The sequence below is a fragment of the Vidua macroura genome, chromosome Z (assembly GCF_024509145.1).
Source record: "Vidua macroura isolate BioBank_ID:100142 chromosome Z, ASM2450914v1, whole genome shotgun sequence".
NCBI lineage: Eukaryota > Metazoa > Chordata > Aves > Passeriformes > Viduidae > Vidua > Vidua macroura.
This window is the reverse complement of record NC_071611.1, coordinates 25,165,827-25,188,707: the sequence shown is the minus strand read 5'-3', so window position 1 is coordinate 25,188,707 and position 22,881 is coordinate 25,165,827. Positions and strand designations below refer to the sequence as shown.

Here is a 22,881-nt window from a genome sequence, read left to right as displayed (position 1 = left end):
GGTTTACTTCTTAACTTCCTTTAACTTTTTCTCTGTTTGTCTAATGTAATTTATGCCAGGTAGTATTATTTCAAATTAAGCAAGACGCACAGATAACTGTAAGAATTAGCTTATGTCAAGTTTTAGGTGGAAAAGGGATTTTGACAATGTCACGGTCAAATATTTCAGCCATTCACCACCAAAAAGTTCAGCTTCCAGAGTTATATACCTTGTACTACAGTTCATAAACTTGATTTATGATGAAACAGAATTGCTCGATTTTACTGCTCTGGCCCTCCCAGCTGGTAAGAATTTGACTGCAACATGTGGGATTTACAGTGGGCGAAAGCAGCATTATATCGAAAGCTTCCCCTATGTGCGTGATCCCAGTCAACAGGTAACGGAAAACTCAAAACCAAATTTTCGCCGTCAGATGTCACAGAGGAAGCTTGCCTGCCCCGCTGCTCTCCAGTCTGCCCGGTGCCGCACGTTCAGCAGAAGCGCCCCCGAGGTGCCTTTCAGGAAGCGGAGAAGGCTCACACCGAGGACGCGGCTCTCTGCCTCTGAGGCTGCCGGCGGGGAGCCGATGGAGTCGCAGCAGTGCTGGAGGGAGGCGGGGAGCCGAGGTGGCGGTGCTGCGTTCTCTGCTCTCGGGTGCTCACAAGCGGCCGGCAGAGGTCGAGGGGAAAGTGAGGGCGATGAATTTTCAGGAATAAACATTTTCTCGAGCATCTGCCGTTGTCCCAGTGCTATAGCATGGACGCAGGTCAGAGAAGGGGATGGACTTTGTGACAGCTTGACATCCCAATATTTGTGCCTGAAACGAGTTGTCGATGTAGCCATGAAACTTGGCGTGGTTTAATACATCAGACTGGACAATAAGAACTATTCAATGTAAATCCCCGTATCGCGGTTCAGTCCCTCATAAAATAAATCCGGCGCAAGATACCATGAAGGACGAGTGTGCTATAACCAAAGCATTAAAGCATTATTCTTAACAAAACGGCTGAGAAATCAGAACGCCGCCCCTCCGCAGCCCCCCACCCTCCCGAGGGGCGCACGGAACGCTCTTTGCTGTCACTCCCCCCGCGGAGCCGCTCGCATCCTCAACGCATCGTTACCGGCGGCTTCGCCAGCCCCTCGGGAGAATACCGGTGCCGGTGGCTCCGGGAAAGAGACCATCAGACCCGCGCTCTCCGCCTCCACCCGGAGGCGGACTCTGCGGCGGCGGATGCTGGAGGGGACCTCGCCTCTGCGGGGCTTCACTATGTCCGCTCTGGGGTCAGCGGACTTGTGAGGGTATGCTCAGGGGTCCCAATGGGCACACCCCTGCTTTTTGTCCTCCTCCGACCCTCTCCTTTCTCCCCGCGGACCGCTCTGCGTCTCTGTCCTAAAATGTGCGGCGTCTTACCGAGGAGCCTGACAGAGGACTGCCTATCAACAGGAAAAAAAAGGTGTTTCGAGCCTGTGTGGAGGACATGGGGTGGCCCAGAAAGAGCGGCTTTTGCTGTCTGTGCCACGGAGGAGCCGTGGACGAGCGGCGGGAGCGGATATCTCTGGTACAGCCCCCTTCGCCCGCTAGCTCCGAGCACCGCGAAGCGACACCCGGGGACATTTTTGTGGGTGATTTGTACAAATCCATGGAAAGGTCGGAGAGGAAAGGAGGGAGAAAGGGAGGGAGGGAGGAAAGTAGGCAGGGAGCGAGAGAGGAAGGGACGGAAGTAGAGAACATTTGTGAGAGTGTAAAACCCGTGCTGTTGAGGGAGAACTTGGCTTTAGAAGCACAGAACAGCATCTTGCCAAGGTGATAATTAGAAAAATATCCCTGCAATCCGGAGTTTCTATAGGTTTAGGATTTTTTGGTTTTGGTTTTTGTTTTTGGTTTTCACTTCCCTTTTCACCCTGCTCTCCCCCTCAGCGTCCCCATACAGTACTAGTTCACGTAAGATTTCGACAGCTGAACTCGCCAGAGTTTCCATCCCTCATCCAGAAAACCCACTAATCCGAGCTGCTTTTGCAGAGGCTATTAACAAGCAATTATAGGATAGGCATATGTTACCAAAAAGCAGGAATGAACGTAGTCTTTAGTCTTCTTTCATGCTTTTAATTAAATGCTTTTCTCCGTGCACATTTAAACACTTTTCTTCTTTTACTTGCCTCCAAAGCCCTTCACTTAAAAAATGCTGCCAAACCATAAATTTTAAATATCTTGCATTTCTTTTGCTGCAGTCCTCTCAGGGCTCAGTGAAAGGTGATGGTTTCACTTCAGACCATTCATATGCTGATAAAAAAGAGCCAAATAATGATTAATGACCATATTTCACTGCAGGGGTTCACAGAGAATGGGTGAATATTCTGTGTGGCCAGCCACAGGCTGTGCTCTAACTCCACGCCCTGGCTCTCTGGGTGAGTGTTTGTAGACCATGGGACTGTCACAAGGGGCAGAAGGTGCTGTGAAAACAGAATGTGAATTCTTCTTCTTCTTCTTCTTCTTCTTCTTCTTCTTCTTCTTGTTCTTGTTCTTGTTCTTGTTCTTGTTCTTGTTCTTGTTCTTGTTCTTGTTCTTCTTCTTCTTCTTCTTCTTCTTCTTGTTCTTCTTCTTCTTCTTGTTCTTGTTCTTGTTCTTCTTCTTCTTCTTCTTCTTCTTCTTCTTCTTCTTCTTCTTCTTCTTCTTCTTCTTCTTCTTCTTCTTCTTCTTCTTCTATATAAACAGGCATCTGGAGATTGAAGTGAGCAACTTCAGTGGTTTTGCAGGATTTATGGCTTCTCATGGACTCACTGTAGAGATGTGATTATAACTGAGTAAAGTCAAGAAGTCAGTGAGAGACAATCACAGGCAGGACTGTCTCTTTCATTGGGAAATAATAAAGGAAAACATTGCAAAACTCTTGCTCACCTGTGTTTTTACCACACAGATACTATTTGTAAAAACTTCTCTTATTAAAATGGTTATTTTTCATCTGAGGTTTCTATATATGGTATTTCATGATTTTCTGCTGTGTACATTCTTTGTTTGGGGTTCATAAAGTTTACAAAACTGGATTTAAAAATAGTCCCTTGCTGAGAATAAGTGTTATGTTCTCAGAATAAAATCTGCTATTAAATAACATCATCTCTCCTCCAGATGCACTGTTCAGAAACATAATATAAGGCAACTACTCTTTTGCAGCAACATGGGCAAGAGGAGAATACCCCCTCCTGATAACTCTACTGCAAGTGATCAGGACATTGAGAAATCTTAATTCTGCAAATGTATTCTAGTAGTTGGTTGAGGTGTTTTTGTTTGGTTTTGGTTTTGTTTTTTTTTTTTTTTTTGGTTTTTTTTTTTTTTGGTGTGTTTTTTTTTTTGTTTTTGTTTTTGTTTTTGTTTTTTTTTGTTTTTTTTTTTGTTTTTTTTTGTTTGTTTGTTTGTTTTTAATACAAATCTCAGTAATGGTGTCCTTCCATCCCATTTTGCCACACCTCAGTTTTTGTTCTATTTCTCAGCTCAACCTAGATGAAAATGTTTCTTTTCTCTTAAGCTCTTCAAAGCACACCTTTCTTCTTTCTACACACCTTTAGGACCCTCTCTGTCATTCCTGAGACCCACTTGCTATTAGAAGACTTTCCTTTCCTTTCAGGGCTGTGCCTTCAGCCTTGGCCACAGCCTGTATGTCTCCAGTCTGACATACTGAGGATTCAAGGGGCACACTGTATGAAGGTCTAGACCAGGAGAAGTCAATCTAAATGACACTGAAGTTTGAATTCTATCATTTCCTTATTTCTAAAATATTTATTGAAGTCAACATTTCATTAACTGGAGTAAGATAAAGTAACTCAATTAATGCAAGTGGTATACCACAATTTGCAGCAATTACAGACCAGTGTCATAGTCAAATGTCAACTTAACAGATACAGACATTTCAGCAAAGAAGAAAGTCTGTTATAGAGCTGGAGAGGAAGGGAAAAGAGCTAGAATTTAGGGAGTTTTTAGAAATCTAAAATAAGAGGCAGATCTGATTGCATTTGAGATTTTGCCATTTCTTATTTTATCCTTGTGGTTTCCCAATTCCTTGCTAAACAATAATAGACATTCCTCCATAGTTTGATATTTAGCTCTTAAAACAATGCAACATGTTCTAGATATAAGTTAATTAAGGCCCCACCTTAAATCAAATGCTCATTTGTAACAAGCCCAAATCCAGTGTGGGACAATTTCTCTGCTGCTTTGAAACGCTGGTGTGGTGTGTTTGCCCACATAACATGGGGCAATTCCTGGGCTCTTTGTAGACAGTCCCTGCAGATCTGGGCCTTTCCCTTTGTTAGGCACTTGCCATGTGATCCTTGTGGAGGACTGGAAAGGGCAGCCTTGTAACAACATTATTTCAGGAGGATAATAAGTAGCCATCATAAATTCCTTTTTTAATAGTTTATTGCCGGTTGTAGTCTATTGACAGTGCCTGCTTTATAGCATGAAGGAAAACAGTTTCTTGTTGGCACTAGTCACTAAAACTGTTTGATAGCTCTGGCCCTTTTTAGTGCCTTTAGAGAAAACCTAGTGGCTCATGAAATGAATCATAAATAGCTGAGCTGAAGTTGAACAAAAGACAGAAAGAGGAGGAAAAAACAGTCTTGCACTTACTGAAATATGTTTATTTTGGACAATAATCTATTAACTAATCTAACAAAGATACTTTAAGGCTCAATCCTGCTGTCTTAGCTGGAAGAAAAAAAAAAAGTTCTATGATGATTGTATCTTGGGTCTTTATAAGGAGACTGTTTAGCAAAGATTGCTTTTCTTTTAGCTCAGAAATAGTAGATACAAGACTCTTATGTCCTAGACTTCACCTTTTTGAAAGAAGAAGCAACACATACTAATGCTTAGAATTGTCTTACCATCACTGTTGTGTAACATTGGACAATTTATGCAATCTTTTGGGGTAGTATACAATACTATTTAGAAAGGGCTGAGAAAGAACCATGCCCACTGGGTCTCCCAAAATTCTGACTGGACTGCTGTGTAACATCCGTAGAAATTTACATGCCTACTATAAATTGTTTTACTCTAAGCCCTAAGACCATCACTCTTACATAATTTTGTTGAAAATACGGAAACCCGAGTGTCCAGGTCAATACCAGACTTCACTGGATGTGTGGGAGGACTTGCCATCTTTAAGGGTGCCACTGTATAATTTTGATTAAGGTTACTATCCAGTCTTTCTCTTTCTTCTTTCCCTCCCAAAGGGCTGATGAATGCAATCCTGAGACTTCAGTTTCACACTGAAATATTAATATAAATTCTTGTTAGTTTTATCCCTAACTAGCACTTTCCTATGTGACCTATGAGGACAGGGGAATTCTAAGCTCATCTAGGAGACACCAGGAAAATCTGATTTTGGACCTATTTATTTTGGATTAAGTATGTTGCCAGATGCCAGCTTGAAATACAGGACTGAGTGATGGAGCTCATTATATATGTAACAGTGTGACAGAAGTGAGACGCCTGAGTTCAATGTCCTTAGTCTCAGAGGCTGAAAATTTTAAAATTAAATCTATGTTTCCCATTTGTCATAAGAATATCTGAGCCATTGTGCTTCTAAATGATCTGCACTGCCAGTGCAAGGGGAGTAGAGCTCTGGATCCTTTATTTTCAGGCATTCAGTTATGCTTCCGGTACCTGCTTCCGTTCTGTTCTGCTAATATGTCTAATGTAATTATTTTAGTTTTGATATCTCAGAAGAGGACTCAAAGGCCCAGAACTCCTATGCCTTCCAAGTGATGCTATTCATGAGGGTTGAGCAGTGCTTACTCACTGTGTTAACCTACATTCTTCACTCCACATAGCTAGAATAAGGAATGTTGGTGCTTTTATGGATAAGGCAGACACAGGTTAGAGCCAACAGTCACTGTGCTAAGGAAATGAAGCCATCCTTCCTACTTCCAGAAAAAATGCTGTAATCCGTTTCTTTAGATTTTTTTTTTTTTAACTATATAGCTAATGATAATTTTCTTCACCTGAGGTAACTTCATACTCTGTGTATGTACAATATGATCCATAGGAGGTATTAGGCCATATTGCCTCTGCAGGTGAAGACAGTTTCCTACAAATATACCCATCAGGTGCTTAAACAGCAAAAGGCTGGACAGGTGCTCCCCTTAGCATTCTTTGTGAGCCCCTTCAGTGGTTTCATCTTGTAACTGCTTAGGCCCTCTTCTTATTCCTCTTATTAGATGTACATGCACTGTAAAGGAAACCTGGACAATTTAGGCTGAATTTTGGATTTCAGTCCAGACAGACTGGTGTTTCCCTTGTTTCTGTCAGCTTCCATTCTTTATTTTGATGCAGTCTCAAGATTTTATTGGGTGAGAATCTCTGATTTTTATTTACCCCAAGTAGGCTGCACATTGCTGTATATATCCCTGCACATTGTTCACTTCAGGATTAGATTGCTCTTGAATCCACTTCCTGGACACTTGTCCTGAACATCATACATTTCGATCTACTTCTCCACCAAAAAACTTTGTGCCTATGATTTATGATTGACAGTGTTCGCAGTTTTGTCCTAGGGCCAACACGTAGCATTGACCTTATCTGATGAGTTGAAGTCTTGTCCCAGATTCTCGTGTCACCTCTTGAATGTTGGCATTGGCTGAGGAAGAAGACCCAACATCTTTACATTTGGTGCAAGGAGAGAGAGGTACCGTTCTTTTAAAATTCTTAGTGAAGAATCATGATGGCAGAAATTGCCCTTGGGGTGTGTAGTAGGTGGACTTCTCTGAGAAGTGTATGGAGCCTGATCTGTTATAGAATGTGTTGGAAACTTGAAGAGTGGCTAGGGAAATCCAAGCAGAAGTCAATAATGAATATCAGATCACTCCTTCATGTCTGGCACTCACTTATTTTTTTTTTTTATTCCCTGTGTACTTTTAAGACCTAAGGGCATTAATAAATTCAGTAAATATTGCAATAATTCTGTTTGTTATTTGCCAGCAATCTGAGACTGCAGATGAAAGATATGATGGATGCCAAAATGAGCATGCAATGCATATTTGGCCTGGTTTTGCTATGCCAAGAACAAGGCTCTTATGAATGAATGAATCACTGCAGCCACACACAGCACCAGCGAAACCAACAGGGCAGCTGCTTGCATGCAACAGACGAGAGGGTGATGGCCACAAGTCTTGATTTGCACACAGTTATACACAAGTAACTTTGCACTGGTGAATGGTTTCCTTTATTTTTATTACCTCTGCAGCCGACAGAATTGTCTTCCTTATTTCATATATGTTGTAAATGCAAAGTTGCTTGTTATCTTTCAGCACTGGCAGGATCCTGGCCCCCAGCAATAAATTAAACAAATAATTTATTGTATGTCACTGTTTCTTTTTAAGAATTCCAGTCACCTGTGAGCATCTGGTGTAACAGCCCATGTTTTATTAGTGTTTTCTACCTTTCTTTCACTTGTGTTTCAAAGTCCACTTGCTAGACAGAGTCAGCAAATCCCTTTTATTCCGTGGCCATCAATTGTAGGATCCCTACAATTTTTAGAGCTCCACAGAAATGCCTATACATGGAGAACGAGTACAATTTTGTTTGTTTGTTGTTTTTGTTGTTTGATATAAAGTCTTATTCATTCTCTGTCCAGCTTTTCCTCCTTTCACTGGGACACAATAGGGCAAGGAAATGTTGTGCAATACTGACACCTGCCAATATCTCTCTGAAGAGCACTAATCAACTTACCAGTGCTTCCTCATGACCTAATCCGTCTGTAGGGACAAAACTCCTCTTGACTTAGTCAATAGTTTAAAAAGACAGGCAGAAATGTTAGGGTCTTCTACTCTTTTCTCCTTTTTTCTGCCCTTCAGCTGGGGTAAATAAGTTCAAGGAAGTCTTCCAAACCAAAGAGAAATTTAGAATCATAGAAGCTGAAGACATATGCACCCAGTCATTTTAGTGATATATTACTTTGCCTAATCATTAACTTAAAATGCCGTATAAGAATTTGTAATCCACAGTAAATCATTTGGTAAGAATTATTTAAATGTACTTCTGGCTAATGTAAAACAGTCTAGTTTCCACACTCGGTTCTCTGCCAAACATTGTTTAAGAAAGAGGGGGGTGTGTGATTCAAGTTGACATAAGTTATAGCAGATATAATGCTCCAATATAGTGGTGGTTTGCACTTTATTGGGTTTAAGAGATAGGAAGATGACATATTAAGTACTATAAAGATGGCCAGGCCTATTTTGTGCCTTAATTAGGATGCTTTGCAACTCTATGTTTAATTCTTCTCAAAGCTTGCTTGAAAATGCCTTTATGACTATCTTATATGCAATGGCATTGGAAAAGTGAAATGCTGGTTGATTTACTAACATAGCAGAAAAATAAAGAGACTACTATTATGGTACATACACAAAGTTGCTCTCTTCTGTGTGATGGTGGAGGAGTTAATGTTTAAAAAACAATTGAACCAAGCATGCTCTATGCTGGAGTTCAGAAGGAAACAGGGAGCAGCAAAAGGTGATGTGTGAAGTGGATGTGTGGTTGAGTTGGGAGATGGGAAATGGCTAGTAGTATGTGACACACAGTAATTAGTAGTAAACAGAGAGGGGGAGGAAGACATCTTCTGCATGCACAAGTCTTTTAGTTTAGATTTTTTTTTGAAAATAAAGAAAAAAACAGGGACATGTAAGTACTAATTTTAATATAGAGAACAGTCCCTTCTGTGAAGTGCTTGTTATTCACTATCTTGTAACAGATATATTATTTCTTCTGTTGCAATAATAATCTTCTGGAAAATGAGACACTTTGGATTGACCAGCATTTTCTATCTTGTATCTTTTTGTAGACTAAGATTGTATTTGCACCATATTGGTGCAAAAGGCCAGGGGAGATGTGTTTAATAACCACTGCAATATGATGCAGCACAGCCAAAAAATTCTGTGACACTCTTCATAGTTCAGCTGTAGCACCATGGGTGAACTGTTTGAATATTTACTTAGCTTTTTGAATAGTTTGTTCATCCCTCCATGTCCTCCTCTACATGATTTCAATACCTGAGGCAATTAGCTCTAGCCTTGCTGGAACTTCTCCCTCTTATAATGCAGTCACAGAGATGAGCAACCTGGACAGGATACTATGATCTCAGATCACTCTCATGCATTGGAAAATGCCTACCTCATGGTGCCTGTCTGCAAATCACCCTGTAGCCACTTTCCTTTTGTGAGGTTTGAGAGCACGTCCTCAGCAGGGGATTGATATGGAAACCTGCACAGTCACTATGCAGTTCCTGCAGACACTCCCCCTCCAATGCTCTTTTTAAAAGTACATCACAGTCAAATGGGTATAAACACTGTGCAGGGAATAGCCTTTGCAAACTCAAGTGTTAATACAACAGAATAGTGGGTTTACAGAAAAGTAGATTTTAACAACATTGAGAACACTGCATATGAGGGTATTGAAAAGCAAGATTATTCCTTAGGAAGTTAAAAATATCCATTTAATTAATATGTTATATAGCTCAAATGGTCACAAATGACTAATGGCTTTTAAATTAATATTTTTGGAGTACCCAACTGTAAGACCTTAAAACTATGTATTTTTAGAGTGTTATTGAACATTTTCTGACAGTTTTTCTGCTTGTAGCAGGGATACTGAAAAAGCAGATGCATCTAAAATTCGTGTCAGGAGGCAGACAGCAAAAAGGGGAGGAGACTTGTTAGTATCTGTTCGAGGATGGGTGATGTTGCAGGAGGTAGGAAGGTTTTGTGTAGCAGGAAACAAGACAGCCAGGCAATTAAAATGAAACTAAGATAAACAGTTTTGAGAGAACTATTTGACGTGTTTGGACCTACTTTCTCCTGCCATTATCATTGACCAGCATCTGTACACCTAGTGGTAACTTACCTTCTGCATGGTGCAGCATCTATTTATGTGGAGCTTTATCCACCTGCTTATGGGTCATAAACCTCCAGCCAGCCTTACTTGATGCAAAGTTGTTTGTGGTCATGGCTGGAGTAGCAGAGCAGAACCCTGGGGAAGAAGACACAGACATGAGTCTAGCTGCAAACATCAAGAGTTCTACCTGGACACTGGTATAAACTATTAGTGCAGATCCAAAGGAGAGGACGGCAGAGGACAGACAACCCTGCCTTTGTGGCATTTATGTGTCAGGTCAGACACACTGGTGGATGTGGCCACTACTCTTATGGAGTGGGGAGACTCAGCAGTGACATTGCTGGGCAGTCAGTCATCTTTGGGGAGGAGTAAGTCACCTTCTCCTCTGCTCTGGGCACTGCATAGGCATCTGACCAGGTCACTTGCAAAACTCCTGGCTCACATACATCTTGGAGTGTGAAGCTGGTGAGTTCTTTTCTACCCTCCACATGTGATGATGCAGTAGAGCTCTCATCTTGGCTTAGCTAAAACTGAACAATGACATCTAATAGGACCTTGAAGGTCAGGAGCTGGGCATTGTCTCTGTGACTGTAGACAGATGGTGTCTGCAAGGCATGCCAGATTTACCTGCAGCAGAAGAGCAGAAATTGTTTTCTGCTCTGGTGCTTCAGTTTCCCCTAGGAGGATTCAGGGATTCAGGAGCTCTCTGTTAGGAGTCAGGGTCTGAAGCCATCTTCCTCACCATTCCCTCAACATTATTTTTCAACAGTTCCTGGCTCAAAAGAAAGCCATCTACACAACGCATCTTCAAGATCCCTCTGCCTGAAATTCTTGCTGGTCCTTTTCTATCGTTTCTTTTAATCCTGTGTCTGATCTGTAAGATCTAGCAGCAGAGGATTGTCTTTCCATCCCAGTGCATCCAGAGCCTGTCATGCTCCTAACTGCTTGGCCTGTCCCTATGGTTTGCACACCCCCTGGCTGCAGGCAGGAAACCCTGCAAAAAGGCATTCTGGGCCATAGCTTTCCTTTGGCTGCCTCCGAATATCTTTCCTGCTCAGCTGCTAACCTTGTTAGCTGTGAAGAAATAACGTGTAAAAGGAGTCATATCTGTATGTATGTACACAACACTATTTCGTCTAAACAGCGACACCTCCTGATACCCGGGCTGCAGCTGTGTTAGTGGGTTACTGCTCCAATAAGTTGTTGTTGTTACACACAGTAAATGACCTCCCGAGGGCCACCCTTAACAAGAACCATGTCTGCTCCTGCGTTTCATTCAGTGCCAAGCATGCTGTCAGCACTTAACAGATATTAATAATAACAGAAGGAATTACAAAGCTTCATGGGATAGAATGAAGCCTGCTTAAAGGCAGTTCTTTGAGGGCTGTCCTACATTGCTTGTATTCATGCATCCAAACTGGATCTATTTAAGATGACAAAGTTAAAATTACCAGTGTAATGTAATTCTAAGTTTGAAGCCTTGCCAACCATTAACTGCTAAGACTATTTCTATAAACAAAGAACACTTTCTAAAGGAACATTCACTTCAGATTTTAACTGTGATTTCCTGGGGGAAACAGTTGTATTGGTGAAAATTCAAATATGCAGTTTATGCATATGTTAATTTAAAAGTGTTTATAAAAGCAGTGAAGATTTCTGTTTTGGGCATTTTCTGGCAGCTATTTGATGAAAACTGTCTTGAAGCATTCATCCTATTCTTCAGGTCCTATAGCTGGCTGGCAAATGACAACAAATACCTGATATGAAGGTAATTATTTTTCAGATTGCATCAGCCTGGTGTAATGTCACTGTGGGAAAATTACATTATTTCAATTGGTTGCACTTATGGAACCATGGCTGAATTTATTCCCATTTTGCTGATCATGTGCATCTTAGAAGTTTCTACAGAGGGCTGAAAAAACATATTCATGTATGAAGCATGAAAAGCAGTGTGTAATTTGTTGCTTTTGAAAAAGGTAGATTTTTCTTAGTTTTCAGTGGCAGGTCAGGCAAAATTTACTCTCACGATAGTGAGAGGAAAGAGAGCTGGGTAATGTAATATTCTGTCATTGAAACGTGTTCAATTAGGATTAGGTGGTTCTTTAGTAAGTGAAAGATGGGAAATTCAGCTGCAAGGTACAAGTTATTAAATATTTTTACACATATTATTATAAAATGTATTGTGACACCAATTAAATGAACAATGAAAATAATTTATCCTCTGATAATGAAAAATGAACAATAACATCACCTTCTGAAAAACACCAATAGATACTTTTCCCTAGTATTTCCGCTCTTGCTTTTCAGTCTTCAGTGACTTAATACGGGCCTGTGTCAATAGGTTAAATCAAGAGGTGAGCATTTTAGGCATGTCTGCATGTGATTATCAATTACATACAATCATACAACCCAAGATGTTCTAAATGGGCTCATGACAGGACTCTGCAATCATACACTTTCTTCTGACCTCATTGCTTGTGTATTTAACTTGACTAAAATATGTGTCCAGTGCAGCAGAGAAAAATACAAGCAGAGATCCTGTGCTATGTTCAGGAACCTGCTATCACTTCTATACCTCTAACAGTGAGTTCTTCAGGCTAGCCTACTTATATTTTCACATAGATTTTCATACACTATTGAAAAAAGAGCAAAATAGTAGCCAGAGAGAAAGGTTTTAATCAGTTCTGTTTGCTGGATGTATAAAAGCACACGGTGAATCTGGCAACCATAACATTTTTGTTAGTTGTTTTATGGGGTCTAAGGAAAATCTCTGATTTATATTGTTCTGTGACAGTTTAATGGTGTTGCTCATTATGAAAAATTGGGGGACCTAATGCTCCCAACACCAATATAAGCAACTAAGTGGCAGATAAAATGAGCCTGAATTCATTAAGTTACACCTGCACCAACAATACTTATGCTGATGTTCATTCTGAGCTGATGATATTACAAGTGAATTATTATCCAGTTAGATCACAAACACGGCTTTGATTATGACGGCATGTTTGTTCACATTAAAGTTTCACTACTTGTTGGGAAGCAGGGACATAGTTTTGCAGCTCATTTGGATTTTTTTTTTCCTAAACAGATGGAGGAGAGGCTGTTTTTTGTGAAAATAACAGGAAGGTAACATAAAATACTTGAACATGTAATGTAAAAAAACTATCTCAGTAATGCTACCCAAGGTGGTGGGTCACAACCTTGGTCTCTATGGCTGAGTAAACATAAAAGATTAACACATTTGTTGCTTGATTTTGATTAACTGTCAAGAGCAACATACAGAGCATGGACTGAGAAGGCAAAGGCATTAAAACAGGTATCATAATATGTAAAAGGAGTTTGTTTTTTTTTTTTTCCTAACCATTACCTGCCTTTCTCTTCTCTGTCATGTTGAGTCTTTCTTTCTCTTTTTGACTTTCTCACACCTTCCATTAAAAGCAGGGCCAAATATGAACTAGCTCTAAAATGGAGCTTGAACAATTTATGAAAGGTCTTGTGCAGTTGCCTACCACAGCAGGAGTCGTACAAATCTTTTCCACTTTGATGCTCCCAGTGCTGCACTCTCTCATCAACTGGCACATTAGTCCAGTTCCCACTGACACAGCCCTACAAAAGTTGATTTTAAACAAGTCATTCTAGTCTTTGCATGTGTGTGCTGGGTTCATGTATATCTATGTTTGCTCTTTTGACAATACAGTGCCAGTTGTCTGTAGGTGTCCTGATCAGTCCCTGTCCAGTCAGTGTGGAGGACAAAGCACCTGTCAGTCAGCAAAAGACCAAAACAACACAGAAAGATATACAATAGTGCAGTGTTGGCACATTGCAAAACACTCAAGTACCTCTAATTTGAGAGCAAAATCTGGGAAAGGGGAATAGAATAAGAATAATGCCTTATTTGAACTGATACAGGAAAAATAATATTTATCTTCTCTTAATATTTTATCAAAATAAGTAAGATCACATATTGATGGATTATATATGTATATTTCCAATAATTTTTCTCTTTCCTTACATTTTCATGAAAAATTTTGCAGGGAACTGCTGTTTTGTGGCAAAAAAAGAATTCTACAGCACCTTTAGAGTTCAGAAGAGATTAATGTTTGCTGAAGTCTTAATTTATTTTCTTCTCTCCCTTGATAGGGTTTAAGCAGAGTGAGGCCAAATGGTTATCTAATGCATGTGGTTTTTGAAAAAGATAATGAAACAGTTTTCATGATGTGTGTGCTGTGGCAACTGTGGTCCTGCTCTACATAAATCCAGAAGGTGGCATGTTAAATGGTGAAAAACAAATGGTGACAAACAAAAATAGCAAAGAGGTGCAAATCACAGCCTTTTCTAACTGCCAGCTTTTGCCAGGCCTCCGTGTGAGGCAAAGCTCTATCAGCTGACCACAGAGATATGTGGCAGGTACCTAGGGACAAAAGGCAATGTGACAAGTCAATGCTGCCTTGAACACCAGTGTTGACTGTTTCTGGCTAGGTTTGCGTTGCAGAGCAGCAGAGAAATAAAAAGGGTACCCCAAGCAGTGCCCATTAACATGGAAGCTACAGCCAGTTTCATGATGAGAAATTTAAAATGCACACCTCTTTATTTTGGGTTTGATTGTTTGTCAGTTTGTTTTGAAAGTCGTGACCTTGGACTGCATTATTGTTCTGTATTTCTTTAGGTATGTCTTCATTTGACAGAGCATGAAGCTTTACCTTAGAGCTAAGCTCTTGAGCAAACTCACTGAACTGTAAGTAAAGAGGACGCTGCAGCTATGCAAAACATGTGATTATTGGGTCATCTACCCAGGGCTGTTAAATAGCATGCCCTGTTCCCTAAGAAGCAAGCACAGCATCTTACATATAGAGTGATGATTCATCTGCAAAAATAAACAAATTTAAAAAAATCTGACATGATATAACCCAAACAGGAGAGCATTAATCTCATTCTAGGATTTTATAAGAGAAGTACAGCAGCTAGTCTGCTAGAACATATCCCATGGTGTTTGCTAAATAGCGTGTGTAGATATAATCAATTGCTCATTAAAGATGCCACACACGACACAGATACAATCATGTCACTACTGATTTACCCTTGACCCTGTGCTGTTATCACATAAGGAATGAGGTACAAGACTACAAGAGCTAGGAAGTAATTTTTCCTGTTCCCCATGGGAAAATTTCTTCATAATTTTGCAATTATTGTTCAGGAAGGCACAAGCCTGATACATCTCAAAATTAGACTATATGTACCTTTGGAGGTGTCAGGAGTACACTGTAAGATCTCTCAAAGTAACCTCTGTCAGTACTGGGAAAGGTTCTCCCACGAGCTCTCTGCTTTCAGGAAGCTGAGAGAAGCCTCTCTGCTCTACAACATGCAACTCCTGCAGTTGCTGCAAGTCATCCCAGTCTGCAGGGCAACAAGTGCCTCTAAATCAGATGCTATTTAAGAGACTTCCTACACTCCTCATCTGCTCTGTGAAGCTTTTCATCATATATCACATCACATCACATCACATTACATCACATCACATCACATCACATCACAGGTGTGAGATGAATAATTTCTGTTGGATGAATCAGTACCAGAAAAATACACCATAGGAGAACAATGTGTATTTCAACTGCTAATCAGCATCAAGTCCACAGGAGTAAGTCTGATATAAACCTCTCCAACATGCAGTGCATGTTCCTGCTGTTTCCCTTTCAGACCCTCTCCCGCTGAGCAGTGCTGCTCAGCTAATGCAGGCACAGCCCATGGGATCCCACCTGGCTCTGCTGTTTGCTTCTCTGACAGACACACGGATTCACACTGGGGATGGGGCAGCAACAGCGACGTTCAGTATGTCCTGTTGACGTCTATTCACCCTGACAGCTAAAGTGGAGCCAGTAATGATACTTGAAGCAGGCAGAGGTATCGTAGGTGCTGTATACAAACAGCATGCCCTAGTTCTTTGCAAATGACCTTTGGACTCCCCCCGCTCCTTCATGCAGACAGAAGCCTGTCCCATTAGGTCACAGCAGAGAGGAGAAGGAGACGGGGGTGCATGTGAGTGCACTGTGCAGCGTCTAGCTCCAAGCCGCAGTCCCTCCAGATGTCTCCATCCCTGTGTCTCACACAGGGGTGTGAGAGCGGGGATGGGTACCCTGTTCTTCGGCGATTTCACTGGGTCTTTCACCACGAGTATTTTGTTCTTGAATAAGCCAACTCTCGTTTGTGAGATAGCACAGGATACTTTTCAACGGCATCTTGAGTATTCTAAGCTTCGGCTCCCCGAGTTGAAATGCCGTCTGTCTCACAACGAGGGACCGCTTACAAACTGCCAGCTCTACCCCTCTGACACCCGCCGGGTCAGTGTGGGAACAAATCTCCTTAAATCCGCACAGTTTTAACTTGGGCGGGTGAGCAGAGGAGGGGACCGCGGCGCCTGCGGAGCCGCCGAGGCGGCACAGCATCTCCGCGGCCGCGGCCGCGCCCGGGCGGCCCCGGCGCCCTCTGGCGCTGCTGGCGCGGCGGGACAGCCGGGCAAACACCGCTCCGGCCTGGGGGGAGCCCCTCGGCCGCGGTCCAGCTGGGACACGGCCCCGAGGGAGCGGGGGCTCGGGCTCCATGCGGGATGGAGGCTGCAGCACCCTACCCGCGGGGAAGGGCCGCCATGCTGAGGGCCTGCCGTGTGCGTCACTAGGGCTCTCTGGAGAGGAACGAGCCCTACTTACAGGTTTATTTTTTTTCCTGAGACCCAGATTTCCTAAATCCCGATTCAGTTAAAAATAGCTCTTCGAAGGATTTCAGCGCCCTCGCCCGTGCGTGGTCTGCGCTGGGCAGCATCCCTCGCGCGGAGCACCGGCGTCAGGAACGGCAGCAGCTGGTGAAATTCGGATGCTGGGGTAAAGTGCTGCTAAAGCACAGCGCACCAAACCCTTCCTGGTGGACTCCCGTACTGGCCGCAGATACGGCAGCACCGGTGTGAAAAAGCAGACTTTGGATTTAATCTGAGAAGAAATTGGCACACTGCACCATGTGGCATCAATGTCTGGAAACAGCTCCTTGATCTTAGAGACGCTCTGTGCAGAGTTTTTATTGAAATTAATAGATCATGCTCAGTTTCATATCAATAGACATGTCTCTACTGATTTCATATGTTAACTAGTTTATGATCAAAATCTTCTAAATATAGTTATATTAGGAAAAATCCCAAGAACCCACGGAGGGTTACATAGCTGAAAATACATACAACATTCTGTCTAGACTGCAAGGCACCTTAAACTATTAAATCCCCAATATTCTGCAGGTCTGCAATGTGGGAGAATGCAATTTTGCTTGAAGAGCACCATCTTAAATTAAAAATTGAGAAAAATCTCAAATACAGTCTTCCAGGTGCTTTGTGAAGTTACATCAGTATAATCTAGAAGGGCTGTGACAGTTCACCTTGGTTGAACGCCAAAAGGGTTTGTTCTTTCACTCATCACAGGGCAGAAAGAATTCTTAATGCTAAGAAGTGAGTTCATCTGATGGTTATATATCACAATAAAAACAAACATACAACCAAAATCTCCAAAATCCAAACAAAGAAAACACACAAACACAGAGCAACCCCCCCAAACCCTGAAGTTAAAAGACTTAAAACAGAAAAAAAGGATGAAAGTAGAAGGTGGAAGGAAGGAAGAAAAAGCCTTTACAGAACACATCTCTGTTCTTAAAACCGATGATCAGCACTCAGTACAGTAAGGAATTGTCACCACCCTGGGTTTTCTCAAAAGACTCCCACAGAATTCAGCCAGAATTCATCTGATGGGTCAAGGTAATTTCAATATAGCTATTTAAACTTAATATTCAATCTTCTTCTTAAAGAGAAACCCAGGAATCTTCCAATTCTTTACAATGAATATAGTGCAGCTAGAAGTAAACTTTAAAATCGATGTGGAGTCCACAGTACACCCTTCTGAGTTTTCTTCCATTTACTCTGTCAGTATTGTTTTATGTAATAAAAATAAAGATATTATTACCTCATGAAACTTATGCTGGTGGTGGTGGGAGGCAGGATGGAGGAGGGAAGAGGAGCAGGAAAAAAAATCTGTGGTGTCTGACTGAAGGAATTTATTTTTTTGTGGTGGGGGAGGGTGACTGGGCAGAAATTGGATCCATCAAGCCTGGCCTCTGTGCTACTGCAGCGCTTGCTGGATTCAGCACAACTATGTGCTAAGTTCAGGGCTCTGTACATGTGGAACTAACTGGGGATTTGGGAGCATCCAGTTTCCTACTGTAGAGGGAGGATGAATTCACCTCTGTAAATTCCAGAAAAGGACCAAGACACTTCCATAAGAGAAATTTGCATTTATTTTTAGATCCTGTGTTCTTTCACTCAGTCTCACAGAGATCATGCTGAACACAGCATACCTCCCCTTCTCCAACTACACGTGCCTCCTCTTCTCCAAATACAAGTGCCTCCCCTTCTCCAACTACTTGCTAACACCAGGCCATTACTGCTGAAAAACAGTGTTCCATATTTCTCTAATGAGAAAAACCTCACACAAAGTTTGCAGTCACTGTTCAGTAGCTGCTGCTGCAGTTGCTAATCCAGCTTTGAGTCTGTTTAAATGTTGCATCCCAAATATGACCTCTGTCAGTGTTTTGTCCATCACTGTGGAGCACAGTGGTTGTTTTGTGCCCCCCCCCCCCAATGCTTTATTTCTTGGCAACCTCTAAGTGTACAGGACAGTGAGGTGTGCACCTGCAGGTCCATGCAGCTGGACAATGTTCTGAATGCACATCTCCATCCAGAGGCATGTCTCCTGATTGCTAGAGGAGTTGCACAGAAACTCCGAGCCGTCAGGTACATCAGGTTGGTGTGCAACTGTCTGTGCTCAAATGCCAAGCTTCTCCAGCTCCCAGGAATGCGATCAATCACAGGTGAATGAAATCTGGCAAGAGCTAAGACAGCTGCATCGACAAGTAAGAGAAAGTTAATGCATTCCATAATGGATGCATGGTTTTAGCTGTGCTGTGCCAGGTCAGGAGACTGACCAACAGGCACACCAACAGCACCATTTGGACAGTGACCATTGACCTCCAGGGTGTTGTGTGTGGTGCCCACTCCAGCAGGTGAGAACTGAGATCAGCTTTTGCCTTGAGGGAGATGAACAAACCTAATGGGATCATCATAAGGAAATACTGGCTTGTTGCACTTCTAGGCACATTCAAAAGCAGACCTGAAATATATGTGGAAAAACAAAATAAAAATGTAGGGACTCGAAGCACTGTCATTACTCTGGGGTTTAAAAAGCACCTGAGCAAAGCCTCTTTGGAGCTTCATTCTGGATTACAAAATTTCAGAGCTAATACACTTTATCTTTTGTTAAATACAGCTGTAAATATATTTCATAGAATCACAAAATATTGTTAATTGGAAGGGACCTATAAGGATCATCAAGTCCAAATCTCAAGTGAATGGCCCATATGGGGATCAAACCCACAGTCTTGCTATTCAGCAACACCATTCTCTAATCAAATGAGCTTATATCAAATTGCTATGGATCCCATGCATGGAACCAAGCTGAACTTGAGCAAGAAAGTTCACTACAGCCCACAGTTGCTTAGATACTGGGGGCAACCTGCAGCTTGGGCTGTGTGCTTAAGACCCACATTCAAGTAAAAAGGGATCTCAGAGGTGTTTCACCACAGCCCTCCCACAGCAGCAGCTGTGATTGTCGAAGTCCTTAATGGTGGCAGGATCGCACATCTCTGTCGAGGCTTCACAAAGATACCATTTTCTTTAGTGACATTAACTTCATAGTTGTTAGGACTCTTGGTGGGAGACCATGCTTTGCTTCCCATCAGGCAGAGAAGGGAACAGAATTTGATGCATGCAGGGTATTAGAGATCTATGTAAAAGTTGTCAGAAATTACTATTTGTTTTCTCTGTTCTGAGATGCTGTGGTTCAAGCAGGATGCTCCAAAAAATGCCTACAGGAATAAGTGCAACAGGACTGGTTGTGCAGGTAAATCAAGCTGAGAAAGTCTAATCTGTAGACTGGACTTATTAATGGGTAAGCTCTTCTAAAGAATCTGACAAAATTAAGACATAAGATGCACTTTCATGGATCAGACACTTGAGCACTTCTAAAGTTTCCCAAGCAATCAAGAATGAAAACACCTCACAAAAAAAATCAGGTATTTTCTAAAGATGCTGAATGTCCAGGAGCAATCATGATCTTCCACAAACACCTTGTGTATTCACAATTCACCCTGGTTTCAGCAAGTCTGATAATCAAGCTTCTTGTTGGGAATTCTAATATGGATTTAGATCCTTGAGTTTAACAGCTTTGGTATTAATAGTTTAACCACTGAATAATTAATAGCTCTGCTATTAAGCTGCATTGCAAAGGGCTAATGAATTTTAACAGAGAAAAAGGAAGGGGACAGCTAAATATCTTCAGTGATATTGTGTATGAATATCAAGAACTTGCTCACACTGTCTTATCACACAAGTGTTTAAAGAAAAGATTTTTTTGGGATTCTTGCCAGCATCTCTTAGGATTGTTATCTGTTGTCCAAGATGATTTTATGAAGAAAAAGGGTATATTTCCTCATAACGTGGAGGTGACAAGTTATTACTGGCATAGTCTTCCAGCAGTCCTTCTGGTTCATCAGAACTGTCTTCTGACCTGAAAAGAAGAAGAGGTGCAGATACAAAAAGAATTTACCAAACACAGAGCATTCACATAACTTCAATGTTTCATTTTCCCAGCCTTAGCCGGGAAAAGTACTCCCCGGCTTCTTGAGAAAATGCTACGAGATGAAGTTTTACTGAGATTCAGCTGTTTGCTGTGTTTTTTCATGAAGTTTAGAAGTGTCAGGAGGTGACTTTTGTCTTCACCCTGCCTATGCCTGTCACCCATATTGCTGAGGACAATGGGTCAGTCAGCAGTTTTTCAAAAAGACTTTAATAAATGAACTAATAGTGACTTGTGTTGTAGAAAGGATATAATTATGAGTAATTCCTATAATTAGAATATTTTTCCTTGGAGGAAAGAACTATATAAAATTATTTTGTGTACAATCTGAGCAGCTCCATACTGCTGTGCAACATGAGTGATACTGTTTATGCCTCAAAACTAGGAAAAGAGGAAGAGCTGGAAGGTTGTTACAGTAAGAGAGCAGCATGTTGTGACCAGGTATATTCAGGAGGGAGAGCATCTGGTACCAGACTCGTTCTTGCATTGTTGCAGAAATGCTGTTTGTGTGCTGACTCATGTGTTGTGATTGTGTTTGAGTGGAAGTCTCTGGCTCTACATGATGCCTTTTCTTAGTCTTAAAAACCTGAGAGCCAGACATAGTTAAGGGATAAAAAGGGTTTTACCTCAGCATTTAATAAGGATCCTTATGGTGGAATGCACCACAATGCACGCCACAATAGATGGCGTATACAATTTATAGACCTCACAGATTAGCTTATCTAACAGGGGTGCCCCAATGGGAAGCCTGGATGAATGGCATGATATTCCCCCATCCATAGAATTCCCCCCTGGATGGGCTGAATCTCTAGTCTATAGGATACGTTCTAGAGAGGACCTTGGTTTCCCAAGACAATGTAGGGTTTTCTGGCCTCCTACCACGAGGCCTTTAGGATGTTTGGTCTCCTGGCCTAACAGAATACTAGGACTATACTAAGTTATCAGACTTAAGGAATTACAAGCATGCATGCTAAGAATACTGAGACTATATAGAAGTTATATAAAAGGTATATTAAAAAAAAAGACAAAAAATCATCTTGGTATCATACACATAAAGGGTGGCAAGATAAATGTAAGAAAACCTCCACAAACAGGAGCATGTATATTTTAAAAAGTAACAAGAGGTTTACTTGACTGAACACTTCCCAGGAAAAGTATGTTTCCTCACTCAAGAAAAATTCCTTACAAAGGCAAAAAAATGTCTGAGAAGGATATACGACTAGCCATAGTTTCTTATGAAACAACACATAGTACTTAAAATATTCAGAAGCCTGTGTCCAAACACACTAAGGCATTTCAGAAGACGTACCTCTGATTCCTGGAATTCTCTGCAGGATAAGCAGTGTAGTTTTCATCTCCTGTAAAAGCCAGGTTATCCAGGGTGTAGGCAGGGCAGAAGTGAGGAGAACCTGAGGTGAGCAGTGGCGAGGTGCTGGGAGGAGCAGCACCGCAGCAGCTGAGCACTGGGTGAAGGTAGCCGGGACTCACAGCAGCGCCTTCCTGGGATGGGTATGGTGGAGGGATGTACTGTACCACTGTGGCACCATGGAAAGTTATAGGCTGGTTAATGCCGGTGAAGACAAAAGACTGTCCGCTTGCAGCCTGGTCAAGTTCCGATGTATTTTCCTCTCTTTCTTTACAGGGCTTGCATGTAAGCATGTTAAATTTACAAACAGCAATCAGAACAAAAGTCACCCCAACAGACAGCAGAATAGGCCCTAGTAACTGAGTCCACTCCAGGTGAGTAATGCCATCATATTTTATCCATCCCATCACGGTGAAAGTGATCCCCACCAGTCCCAAAAACACACCTGAAAAGAGTAGAGTGGTGCCAGCTTTATCCCCATCTGACACCAGGGCATCCGACCTGTTTGGCTGACAAGGAGTGACAGAAAAGACATTCAAGGAGAAATCTTCTACATTGTTGTTGTTTTGCTCCATTACTGAGTATAATGTATCTTCTTCTTCAAGAGAAAGAGGGCTTGTAAATGACTTGGCAGAGCATTTAAAGTCGAAGGTTCAGGTTAGTTATACAAGAACTTTGTGTGTGTATGGTTAACAGAGTCCATCATGTGAAAGAATAAACTTTGCTTGAAAGAACAAAGGTCTGGGAAGTGAAGCCTGAAGCCATCACTAAAAATTTCTTGAATTACCACTATCACTTCCGAAATGGATTCACCCCTGCATGACTGCCTGTCTTCTTGTGTTTCTTCTTCTTTAATTTAGCACCCATGATACTGTGCTCATTCTGGATAGCAGAAAAAGCAAGCTCGCTATTGCAGCTTTTCCTTGGCCCCAGCTAGCTGA

At 41.8% G+C, this 22,881-nt stretch overlaps 1 protein-coding gene across 1 annotated transcript; it reads right to left on the bottom strand.

Annotated features, from left to right (window-relative positions):
• Positions 1-20,368: 20,368 nt before the first annotated feature.
• TMEM174 (transmembrane protein 174) lies at positions 20,369-22,636 on the bottom strand. Its single transcript, XM_054004437.1, has 2 exons — positions 21,884-22,636; positions 20,369-20,505 (listed from the first exon to the last, which is right to left on the bottom strand). The coding sequence occupies exons 1-2, from the start codon at positions 22,513-22,515 to the stop codon at positions 20,403-20,405; spliced, it is 735 nt and encodes a 244-aa protein (XP_053860412.1). The 5' UTR covers positions 22,516-22,636; the 3' UTR covers positions 20,369-20,402.
• Positions 22,637-22,881: the final 245 nt, after the last annotated feature.